Raw genomic sequence first — 12,564 nt, forward strand, 5'->3', positions numbered from 1 at the left:
GCCCCCGCTGGGGCCTTGCCCTCTCGGGGCTGACTCCGCGCCTCTCGCGCCCTGTCTCTGCCCCGCTCCGGGGCCTTGCCCTCTCGGGGCTGACTCCGCGCCTCTCGCGCCCTGTCTCTGCCCCGCTCCGGGGCCTTGCCCTCTCGGGGCTGACTCCGCGCCTCTCGCGCCCTGTCTCTGCCCCGCTCTGGGGCCTTGCCCTCTCGGGGCTGACTCCGCCCCTCTCGCGCCCTGTCTCTGCCCCGCTCCGGGGCTAAACACCGCCCTTATGGGCTGGGGTCTGTAACCCCGCACACTGCGCCTCCCTGGCGCAATATAATGCCCAGCAGCACCGACACTAGTGCCCCTGGCACTGTGCCTCAACTGGGCACTGGGAACCCCCAAGCTGTGGGGAAGCTCCCCTTGAGGCCTCCTCGCTCCCCTACAGCCTCACCCGGTCCTCCGGTATAAACTGTAACTTAATACTCAAGCCATCTGGCTATAACATAAGCAAAGGCTCCACACACCTAATAACTCCAAGCCCCACCAGGGCCCGCAATCCTACCTCCAGTCAGGGCGATGCTGTTCCCTGCATCATTGCAGCCGGTTAGCGCGATGAAGTAGCAGCCACTAACCCAGGCCGCTCAGCTCAGCCGCAGAGCTCCTGCTCCTGCGGCAGCCAGAAGGGAACTGTGTCTCAGGCTCTGGCCTGAGCTGGTTATAAAGGCCTGGCCCTGCCCCCTTCCGGTCATGTGACCACCTGGTGGCCCCTGGCAACCAGGCACCTGGGCTGCCTGGGTGATTGGCAGCCCTGCCAATCACCCTCACAATCACGGAGCCCCTCTGTGACTCCGTGACACTACCCAACCAATGGAAATAAAGTCACCAGAGGACAACAGCACGTCAGCAATCAGAGTCTATACCCCAGAGGAAAAGCAGCTCCTCATTTATCCGATACACTCGATCTACGCCACTTATTTGCAATGAACACAAAGAGATTTTGCAGTCTGCTAAAATGTTATAAAGCCCTGCTCAGCCTCCCCCAAGCAGTGAATTACAGAGCTGACAAACGTACCTTTCCAGGTGACTTCTCCGAGTGTTAACTTATTTGGGGTGATAGATGGCTATTGCTCATTGAAGGAGACAGGGCACACACGTATCAGACTACCAGGGAGCTAACAGTCAACTAACCTGAGCAGGAACAAATGGATGTCCTATACGTGGTACAACTGGATCCCCCTTACCAGGGACAGGGGATGCGAAAGAGGTGGGTCTTCTGATACCAAGGTGTATTTGCTCCACTTGAATTTGTTAACTACATAATACTCTAACACAAACGTACACATAAAACACTGCTTTATTGACTGCATTTGCCAACACATTGAGGAATGCAAAGGTTTCTTCATAAGCAATGGGCCATGGTCCCAATGTGTATTAAAGCATACACTGAATCTAAACATGATGAAAATAATGGCAGACAGAGCTAGTCCAAGGCAACACAAATAGCATGCATAATACAGTCTCACACGGAACAAGTTTGATACATTATATTGCTTTAAGGATTAACTAACATGGAAAATGTACAAAAAGGAGAAATAGGTTTTTGCATTAATGAAAAATACATTTTTTTCTCTACAAAGGAATTTCTAATACAAGAAAATAAATATTGCAACATAAGCCAAAAATAATTTAAAATTGCTCTTTTCAATATATTTTCAATATTTCTCTTTTATATTAACAAATGGCACATCACGTTCTTTGAAACAAAGAAAACAGAAGGGTTTCTCCTCCTGTGACATTCATATCGTTTCCTGTAACTGATGTGAAGCGGGTCTGTTTCGTGTGTGGAATGGAGCAAAATACATGGGAATTTCCTTAAAGAACAACCAAAATTAACACGCTGCCCTGGCAACAGAAAAAGAGGTCCCTTAATGGTGGGGTTTTTGGTGGGGACTAAGTGACAGGCTCATGAAAATAAACAGGGCTATGTACAAAGGGGGAGTGAATCCTGGTCTCTTCTTCATGTTGAAATGGCTAGTACTCCATTGTGCTTTGAGGGAAGATGTCAGCCAAAAATTAGACATTAAAAAAAAAAATGGTGCAGAAGATCTCCAATCCAGCAATTCTATGTAGGGGAAAATGAATGTGTAAACTCAGAACTGTCTTCAGGAAACTCCACTAGCCACCAGTGTTCAAACACGAATTTTGATTGTTCTGTATGAACGAGACATGAGTGTTGATCATAGCTACTTGTGTCATCATCTTATTAACCCACAGTTGTGGTGCTTCTTCTCCAAGGAAACAGGTCCTTTTACAGTGCAAATGTCAATTCCTGCAGTTTATACATCATCTTAAAGACAACATTTGTTTAATAAAATAAACCATTATATTTTTTTCTTTTTGTTCATTTCAAAATACATTTACAATACATCAAAAATATTTCCCTGGAACATTTTCTCTTTCCTCAATATTAGCATTTTTGTTATGAACTGAGTAGGTGGTGAGGATGTGGGAGCAAGGGGCATGTGGAGTGTTTCTCCCATTCAGGAACCCAGCCAGGTACCAAGTGCCCGGTGACTAAGTGCTGGCTAATTTCCAGGCGGTTTGGGAGGCTGCTGGAGGGGCTGCGAAAGCCAGAGAGGGGGTCTTGGATTGGCTTGGAAGTGAGGCTAGATCTGGCCTACTGCCCACAGCGACCCCCTCTGCTCTCTCCCGTTGGTCCTCACCCCTTTTGCTGGGAGCCAACCCCATCTGCGACCAGCTTGCCTACTGAGGAAGCAGGAGCAGGCTGGCATCACAGGCGTGGAGCCTTCCTCCCAACACCCACTGCAAGCCTTGTTTAGGGTGACCCCATCGCATGTCTGGCGCAGCTCGTTGTGTGGGCACGCCTACAACAACTCCAGGGACTCCGCCAGGGCAGGACGGGCGCAGCTGGGAGCGTGCTTCAGCCCTGGATTTGGGGCTGTGCTTTTAGACGCAGACACGAATGACTGTTGTTTCTCATGCCGGTGAATTCAAGACTCCGGTCATAGGCATCCCACAGCAATTACACAAACGACTGAGAGTTAACTAAGCCACAAGACAAAGGGTTAAACATTTACACCCAGTTTGGAGTGCTCTCATAAACAGAGTTTACAAAAGAAACATTTTCTGCCACTGTCTATTAAACACTCTTTTGGCTTCTCTCCCAGCAATTCTGATAAACGCTTCTGTTAGCTTCCTCTCATTTTACAAACCATCCAGGCCGAATTTGGCCCTTCTGCATATAACTTTATTCCCTGATCCCAAATCATGATGTCTGAAGTCCCGTGACTGTTTATAACCACCTTATTTTGTTTTTTGTTTTTGGTTCTGAACTCTTTCCTGTTCACAGTAACAATGGAGCGGATCACAGTGCTGCAGACGATTCAACAGAAACATGGAACCATTTGGATTTGGTTGTTCTTTAAAGTCCGTCCCCGTTTGCTTTCCTGTACGGAGCAGGCAAGGAATGCAGAAGCTGATGGATGAAGCTGTGTACAGTGAAATTTGTGATTTGTTTTACCATAGTTGAAGTGAAGCACACGGAAGCAAGATTCATTAAAAAGGCAGCATACTGATTATTGTTATGACTCTTATAACTAGGATACTGTAGCTAAAGCTAGCAAGCCTGATAAGATAAACTAAGTCCTATTTACTGTATTTAACATTATCTGAACATACTGAGCCTTAATTAATGAGCAGGTTTTAGTTTCCAACCTCCATGAATTATGCTAAAATTTATAACCACGTTTTTGGTGGTTCCTTTCTTATTTTTACGTGTCTTCTTTTTGCTACTACCGAACATAAAAAAATTTACCAAATGAGGGAAACACCCAATGTTTGGTTCTAGAGTCGATTGCTTTTTCTCTCTTTTTTAAAGCAGTTGGGATTATCCATGGCTGTGTTTATTCGGCCGCAATTTAACTGGTAACAAGGACTTTTGAAGGCTGGTAAAGATGGTTTACTCTAAAACACCACGAGAGTCAATTTTAGGAGTCCCAGAGTTTCAAAAGAAAGCTCAGAGTGGAATGAGCAAAAAGCGTCAGAAATCAAAACGGCAGGACGCGGTCCCGGCGATGGACGCATCCTCTTCAGCAAGCTTGGAATCTATCGCCTCAGCAGTGTGTCATGAATGTGTCTTTAGTCCTTTGCTGCTAAATTACATCCCAGTTTTCAAAATGACAAGTTTCCGGTTTCTGGCTGTGCTGCTTTACTGTCAAAATATTCTTTGGCATCCACAAAATGATTTGACTGATTCGTTTGACAACTGCAAGGGTTTTGTTTAAAGTGATGGGTTTTTACCAGTTGCAGAAATGTCCCAGGTATGGTTTGTGGTCATTTTGTTTTGTGGGTTTTTTTTTTTTGTATTTTTTGTTGTTTTTTTTTTACTTTTTTACTTTTTAAAAAACAACAGCAACAACAACAACAAAAGTTTCAGTGAATTCCTTTTTTTTTTTTTTTTTGTTTTTTTTGTTGTTCCCTGAGCTCACACTGGGGTCACTCCAATAAAACACGTAGCGCGACTTAACTGTGACCTTTGAAGCCAAAACTGAAGTAATGGTGCAATTAAGTGCAAACATGGAAATTTGCCTGACTCATAGGTAACATGGGCTTTTAAAACAACATTTAAGGCTTACTGGGGACGTTTTATGCATTAAATTATTGTAATATTTAGAATGTCAGCTTCTGTGAATCACCCTCCTACGACGAGTCAACAGCTCTTAACTAGGATTTAAAGAACAGAAAAAAAGATGGGGAGGGATAAACTTGTTGTTGTTATAGTGTTCAGTAGGAAAACAGGATGATACAGGCAAACAGTTTAATTTCCTCTAAAATGATGTTCCATTTAGACCTGGGGCCAAGCATCCACAGCTGTGAAAGGGAGTTTACCTGCACAGCTTCCCACACAGCTGAGTGCAGCCTCCAACATTTAAGACGAAGCGCTGGCATTATCTCTTTTGCCTGATCAAATGCTTCAGCCAAATCAAGGTTTCCCCTCTTTTTTCCAGAAAATGTTTCTCCTCCACCCCACTCAATTTTGGCCCAACTGTTTTGGTAAAGGCTCCTCAATTGACCTGAGTAAATTGTTTACAATTTTCAAAACAGCCTTAAAGTGTTCAAATAACCTCCAAGGTCTACATCGCATCACCAGATACCCATAGCTACTCAGGAGGAGTATTAGTGGAGAGCAGGAGAGCATGGCAGTTCTAGCACAAAGATGTGTATCTTCTATCTAACCAAAGCCTCGGATGACTTGTTTACAGTGCTGCCCAACTCTGGCTCTGACAGATGTAGTGCTGGGGCACATCTTGGCTCTTGACCCCTGGACGGATTTTGATCAGACTGAAAAGGTGAGAAAAAAAAAGAATCAAGGATTTAACAAACTACACATAGGATGTTGTTCTCCTCCACCCATAAGTGCTTTCTTCCAATGAGCTTTTTGTGCTTTATTATCTTAGAATCGCTTATTCTATTCCTTGCGTACACACATACACACCCAGGGTGTTACTTCTTCACTAAGGGGGGGTGTGTGCGTGTGTACGTGTAGGCGGCTATCATAGTACCTCTACTGCGCACCCTGCCATACAGGGGCAGTAATCCCAGGCAGAGCATGAAATCTGTCTGTCTTTAAATAATGCCCATAAAACTGTCATCCCTGCAGAAACAACGGTCACTGGGTACATCAGACCTCTTTATTAGGATTGTAGGATGTCTTCTTGCTCGTTGCTTGCAAGCACAAGTCTCTTAATGCGCATGCTTGCGTTTCTTTTAACTGGGATACCGAAGGTAACTAAGGAGGGACAACTACTCTTACGGTAATCTATGTTGGTGAAGCTTAAGCTGTATCTCAGGCATATAGAGAAGAGAAAGACAACAGTGCTGAATTTTAAACTATATATACACATTAAAAACCCCCTTCGTTATGATACCAGGCAGAAATTGAACATGGCAGTTGTAACTGGGTTTAGGCCTCATAGGACTGTCACAGTTGGGAAATCTAGTGGAGTTAGGATGCCAAAATACTCATTCTGACAATATCCTCATTTCCTGAATCTAACTGGCTCCGCTGCACGCGGCCACTACCGGATTCCGTGTCGGAGTCGCTCATTTCTGCATCAGAGAAGTAGCCATCAGTCTCATTGTCAAAATGGTGCAAAATGACCTTTGACCTTTCATTGACTGGAGGCCCGTTAACCGTGTCAGGCTTCTGGATCGGTGACCTCCTAGTCCCTCTGTTGTCCTTTGGTAATTTAAACCTCACGACTGTTTTCGGACTACCTACTGAGTCAGGCACTTTAACCAGGGAACTGGGCTCAGACTGAGAACAATTCATTGTCTCCTCATCTCTGCTTACAGCGCTTCTCAGACCCGAAGAGGCGTGGGAATCATTCGCTTTTGGAGGAGGATGCGAAGATCCTTTCTTTGCTGCTTTCTTAATTTCACCGGCCCCTTTGCGATCTGCGTGAGGCTTTGCCGTTCCTTTCTCTGACCCGCTAGGTCTTGAATTGCGAGCAAAGGGCTTTGTGGCATCGTCCGATAAGTCACTGATGTTGTTAGTCCACTGATCGGAATCCCCCTCCTGGTGACTCTTGAAGAGCGTGTTCAAGCCATTTCTTGACAGTTTTTTCTTAGTGTTCGATCTGGTTTTGCTTTTAACTTTCTTAGTTGCTTCGCTCTGCTTGAATGGGGATTTCAAAGAATGATCCATCATAAAACTTAACAAGGTCTCTTCATCTTGTAAAAGCTCCTCAGAAAGACCTGGGGTGTTGTCTTCGTGATGGCCATTGTTCAAGGACCATTCACTCATTGTCATGTTCTCAGTGGTAATCTGAACAGACTGGGCCAACCAGCTGTTGAAGAACGTCCCGTCTATAGGAAAGGAAGTTGACAACCCTGAAAAATAATCAAAAGACAAAGCATTTGTCTAAGAATTCAGAAGCATTCACTGTGTGCTCAGACTGCAAAGCTAGTCTAATGCAATATCAAAACTGTAAACTGTGATAAAAAACCCTGGAACAATTCTCTGGTTCTAGGCAGATATTCAAGAACTCAAATGTCTGCTGCAATGCGCCATGCAGCGTGCGAGACAGTGTACGTACATCCTTTGCCTTAGGTAATCCTGGTTAATTGTGTGTATACTGGTAAATCCCATACGTTAGCCACACTATTCACCAGGCATAACAGTGTCCCTAGAGAAGACTTCTGGAGCAACTGAACCTGGATCTAAACCTGGGCTAACTGAACCTGCAAAGAACAGACAGAATCCAAAACTTCTTCAGAGGTCGAGTCGCTGCAACCTGGCAGACCTACAGCGTGCCAGTACAGGTCACCCTGTGTTCATGGCAAACGAGATACAGTACTTCAGCTAGATGGATGGTGCAAGCTGTGAAGGAGGAGTGACTGGGGAGAACTGGACTGAGAGCCTAAGGCATCTATCTAGCCATCCAGAAGTACTACAGTCCTTTCAACTACAGGACAGTCATACGCAGGAGTCTTTCAAGAATGGGAAGGAGATGAAGGGCTGGATGAACTCTAGTCCCGCAATGAGAACTCTGCTCTTACTACAGGCCTTTGCTTGGGGATGGTGAGAACCCGCAGGTTGCAATGCTTGTGCCAGGCGGGGGTTGAAATGCTCTCAGGGCACAACCTTTATAAGAGCAGCTAGGTAAGAAAGGTGCTTGGCTGGAGTCCTGCTGGGAAAGCACAAAGCAAAATCACTGGTACTATACTCCCTCTTTTAGCCTCTTGAATCATAATTTTAGTATCCTCAACTCCCTGGAAGAAGACAATTAAGCTTGGATCACTCCTGTCTGAATGGAACAAGGTCAAAGCTGGAACAAATGAAAAGAGACAGTCAGGATTACTTCTAATAATTTTATAAGCCTCAACATGTGATGGCTGCCTTGCAGCACACACACAGTCACAGGCAAAGAAAAGTATCATGTGCGGGACATGGCGTAGCTCAGAGCATCAGCCTCCCTCAGTCGCCAATTCCTGCTGCTCTTGGCATCACCCCACATGATGTTTCTCACCTGCGGCACACTGTACAGGGCTGGGGGAGGGAAACTCTTGCCTCAATCCTGCAGGCACTTAACTGTGCACTAAAACATGACCCATGCTACTCCTCATCTCAGTTTGCATAGCCAGAGATGTTATCAATGAGCAAAGAATGAGAAAGCCCCTTTTGAGAGCACACTGTACCTGATGCCCCCATCTGTCTGAGGGCTGGGGAGAGTGTGTGAAGAAGGGTTTCCTTTGACTTGTTCTAAACGTCTCTTTTCATTTAAAGAAGTGTCTCCTTTAATCTCGCATTCTGGGGCATAGTAGAAAGAGGGACCAACTTGATAAGCTGCTAAAGCAATCGACCAAAGTACAAGGCAGGACCCAAGGTTTAATGAAAGCAGCAGTTTCCTCAAATAAGGATCTGCCTTGCACTATTCATTTTGGCTGCACAAAACCTGCAGGCGCTTCTGAGCTTGGACTACGCTAATGTTAGTAGAGATGCCTCCTTTAGGTTTAAAAAAGGGGGCTTGATTTTAACAGACAGCCGTACAGCCTCTGCACACACAAGCTTCCAAGTCAAACAAATGATGTGGACGGCATTTCAGATGGACTTTGTGGTTTCTAATGTTGAACTCAGCCTTAAAAGTCACTTAGGTTGAAGGCTCATTGACCTGAGTGGAAGCTGAGGCTGAGGACTCAAAGAACTTCAAGATACGACCTGCTGTTGCTATGACGGTTTCTTTAGGTTTTAGCCAAATTTATTAAGACAGGCAGTGATTAAAATATCCCTATCAGATGTGAAACAGTGATTATTAAACAAGAGAAAGCTGTTCTGATCTGTTACAAGTGACTCCAAAATAATATAGCCGCCACTACTTTTCTTAAGCTGTCATATTTCCATAGTACTGCAATGCACCAGACTTCTTTTTTAAGGCAAATCCCAATCATCTGATCCCAAGAAGCTGGTTAATCCTTACAGGGAACACTTACTGAACTATACTAGTTTATTTCTTAAATAAAACTGAAAGCAGGAAAACAACACATGTGCTGTGAAGAAGCAGATGTGTTAGATGCACCTACTGGCCCTTGCATTCCCAGCTAAGCCCAAGCCAAATTCTTTTCCTCTAGGTCTACCCTGCCAGCAGATCAGGAGATGAATTTCCCCTTGATTGCCTGGCCTGTTGCACTAATTTGATAGCAAAATACTGAGCAAAGCAGAGCAGGAATAGAGAGGGTGGAGGGACAGACTTGTGAGGAGTTTTAAAGCCAGGCAATAAGAATGAAAAGGTGATAACAGAGGGGTGAAGGCAGGAGAGCCACTGACACATGTGAAAGGTGCAAGTGCTGGAGAAGAGGAATTGCTTGCAGTAATAAGAGGACAGACCATTTCTGCAGTGGTAAGATAATTAGCAAGATGACCTAATCGTAGATCTACAGGTGTGTCCCAGCTCAAATTTCTATGACTCATATTTGCTAGGAATTCAACTCTAAAAAATGGCCTATTGAAGAAAAAAAAAAAAAAAGAAATTCAGAACCCTGAAGACCTGACATAGAAGGAATTCATTTCTCATTATAAGCCATTCCTGTCCCTACTTTGCTAACTTTATATAAAGTTGTGTTTGGTGGTTTAAACTCAGTTCTGCCCTGCCCTTTTTAAGGGACAGCACAATACATGACAAATCCCTCCATTTCAGACTGGTAAGAAAACACTGCTGTGGAAGATCACCGCAGAACTAGCTACCTGATGTGACATCACTTAAAGCTGAGGACTCAGGATGCCATCTAAGGAGGGGGGAAATAGTGGTAAGGAATATCACAGGCAATCTCAAGGCACTGTGTAAGATGTTTCAAGGAGAAAGACTCTAGAGTATCCTTGTTAGCATAATGGGATAGCTACTCTAAATGCCCTTTCACAGAGAAACTTTCTCTCCCTACTGCTATGGTTTCAGATCTATCAAGAGGGAAAAAAAGGCAGGGGGGGAGACAGGTAAGCCAAGTGCAGGATACAAACCAAACCTGCCCCCAAATTTCTTTGCCCTCCTAGTGCCAGAGAGCTCCTTTCTAGGGTTCCCCGGCTTTCCTCCTACACGCTGATTGGGCAGCCAGCCCCCTTCCTCCTTGCATTATTTCCTCACACCTGTGGGAGAGGAAGGGGTTAACCCATTGCCTGCCAGGGTTTAAGCCAGGCAGCCTGCCACACTACATGGACACTGGGTGGCGGGGGGTCACAGATACTGTTTAAACATCAGAAAATAGATCAGGCATCAAATTCCCTGTAAAAAAGAAGTTGTGGCTGCCAGGAAAGAGTTTTTTTCGGGATGTTTGTTCCTGTGCAGTGCAGGAAGGGATTAGAGCTAGTTACGCATCGCAATACTGGGGCAGTCGGGCTATGGGAAAAGACAGACTAATGCTGAGAGCAGAGTTACTCTGCACCCATCTCATAGCTGCCAGCACAGCTACCTGGGCCCAGCCGCTTTTGTGATGGAGGGTTGTATCCCCAGGAAGGAAAATGATCTTTTCTCATTAAAATATATTGAATGAATTCTTCCCTAGCTTCTCCCAGCCTGAGTGCAGCCTTCAGCCTAAGAGCTGCGTACTGTGGACAAACAGCCCCTCCTCTGGGGTCATGGTGCGGGCTGGTTTACCGTGTGCCTCGCAGCATGGAGAGGAAGCAATGTAAGGAGCTCTCACAGTCCGTCTGTCACTCAGCGGTGGCAAGTGGGAGCGCGTGGCCTCCAGAGCTGCCGCTGCCACTTAGCCCTAACCCCCCCTTTCCCAAACAGCAAAGCCTTTCCATTCCACTGACTCCTGCCTTGGCCAGATGCTTTAAGGCCGTGTTCATTCAGTCAAACTTACCCAGCTGTCCCAATACTGATTCACTCCCTGATTTCCTTTTTTCTTTCTTCTCAGGACTGCTTTTTCTCCCATCTCTTCCTTTCCTTTTGGGGTCACTTTTCTTTCCCTTTGTTTTCTTCCCAGTTTGTTCTGTTTGGGTTTTTTTTCCCCCCAGAAAAAAAAATAAAAATAAATGTAAGATCACCTAATCAAGGCATCTGTGATAACAGGTGACTGAAGAGCACAGGAACCTGGGGATAAGGGTAAGGAACTAGAACAGTCCTTACTAGCCATCTTCAATGAAGGAACACCAGACTTCAATCAAACCTGGGACCAAAGTGCCACAGGAGAGCAGTGCACCATCATTTGGGCAAGTAGATGTTACTTTTCTTACAAATCCCACAGGTTTTGATTCCTACAGGTTATGTGAAGAAGTAACAGGACATAAAGCACTTAAACCCAAGTTTAATATAGGCGCAGGAACGGCTAGTGGATGGCTCACTTGCTTAAAATGCTTTGCTAGATTAAGCCCTTTAGTGCCAATGGTTTCTGTCTTGAGAAGCCAGATGGGTATAAGTCATCTAACCATTGCAACCTTTGCAGCTGGCTGTAAAACGCAAACTGTATGTATATCACAGGCAAACACACAGGATTTATCCACGTTCTCTGCCTTAAGAGGTATAAAGCTGCAACACAAGTTTGATAAAGATGATATTTTACAGCATTTTTCAGCAAACCTGTCTTGATTTGGTCCTTCTGATGTAATAACTACTGTTGCTTACAGCAGGAGGAAAAAAAAGCCTATACAGCTTTAAGCACCGTATTGAACCTAGCTAAATGGAGCAGGAAAGACAATGCAGCGCTGCCTATAATAACCCAGAAACATAATTCATAGCCATTTGGACATTCAGCTAAAAATCAATATGTACTAAACGGTTTTGCATATCAACTGGATTTATTCCTCTTGGGCAAATAGGACTACTTATGTACCCTATGGAAAGTACAACTGTTATTACCAGGTGAGATATTCAAAACTGTATTCTTCTCATTCATGGCATAAACCTTCTCCTAAAGAAGTCCATGCAAAAATTCTTCTTAACATCAGTGAGGGGGGGACAGAGTCCTGAAACCAAACGCAGAGGAGATTCAATTGCTGAAGGGACTGGAAATGTGATGGGAAATTTTTCCTGGCTTGATCATTAGCTTGAATCTGACCCAGGCTGGCGATGACCAAAAGCTACTCCATGTGATAGCTGTACAAGGGTGGAAAGGTATGAGCATCATGTAAATCCCCCCCCAGACTTGTTAGCAGTTTAGCAGTGAACCTCTGGACTGAATGAGCCACGGAGACTGAACTCTCCTCTCCCTCTGTCAGGGTTGATACGCGCTAGTGCAGGATTTTGCATGATGCCTGCCTGACAATATATGTGGATCTAGATTCAAAGAATATTTACATTTCTGGGGCTGCCAATCCAGGACCTTCTCATAAGCAAAGGACTCAGAGAGAGAAGGAAAGAAAAGCAAAATTGGTATTTGCTACATTCCTGCCAAGCAACCGGAGAAACACAGACATATTTTTCATTTCACTTACAAATAAAAATATGACTTTGTTTAGACAGCACAGTGGTTCTCAACAGAAACATGAATGTTACCTTTTGAGAAGAAACCTGTCAAAATAGCAACTACATTTCAAAGTCAGGCAGTCAGCAATAGACTTTCCATTTC

The 12,564-nt window shown here is 44.8% G+C and overlaps 1 protein-coding gene across 10 annotated transcripts in view; it reads right to left on the bottom strand.

Annotated features, from left to right (window-relative positions):
* Positions 1-1,326: 1,326 nt before the first annotated feature.
* JADE2 (jade family PHD finger 2) overlaps positions 1,327-12,564 on the bottom strand; it is a 218,784-nt gene continuing 207,546 nt past the window's right edge. For 6 of the 10 annotated variants that reach the window (XM_090064984.1, XM_090064985.1, XM_090064980.1 and 3 more), the window contains 2 exons: positions 10,861-10,989; positions 5,703-6,894 (listed from right to left, as the gene is read on the bottom strand). In XM_090064984.1, the coding sequence (XP_089921110.1) occupies positions 6,008-6,894; positions 10,861-10,989 (1,016 nt within the window). In that variant the 3' untranslated portion in view covers positions 5,703-6,007. Of the gene's footprint in view, positions 5,344-5,702; positions 6,895-10,860; positions 10,990-12,564 lie in introns of those variants that run through there. The other 4 variants (XM_090064989.1, XM_090064988.1, XM_090064982.1 and 1 more) reach the window with 4 other exon arrangements.

The sequence above is a fragment of the Crocodylus siamensis genome, chromosome 10, assembly GCF_052110815.1.
Source record: "Crocodylus siamensis isolate JL-2025a chromosome 10, ASM5211081v1, whole genome shotgun sequence".
Taxonomy (NCBI): domain Eukaryota; kingdom Metazoa; phylum Chordata; order Crocodylia; family Crocodylidae; genus Crocodylus; species Crocodylus siamensis.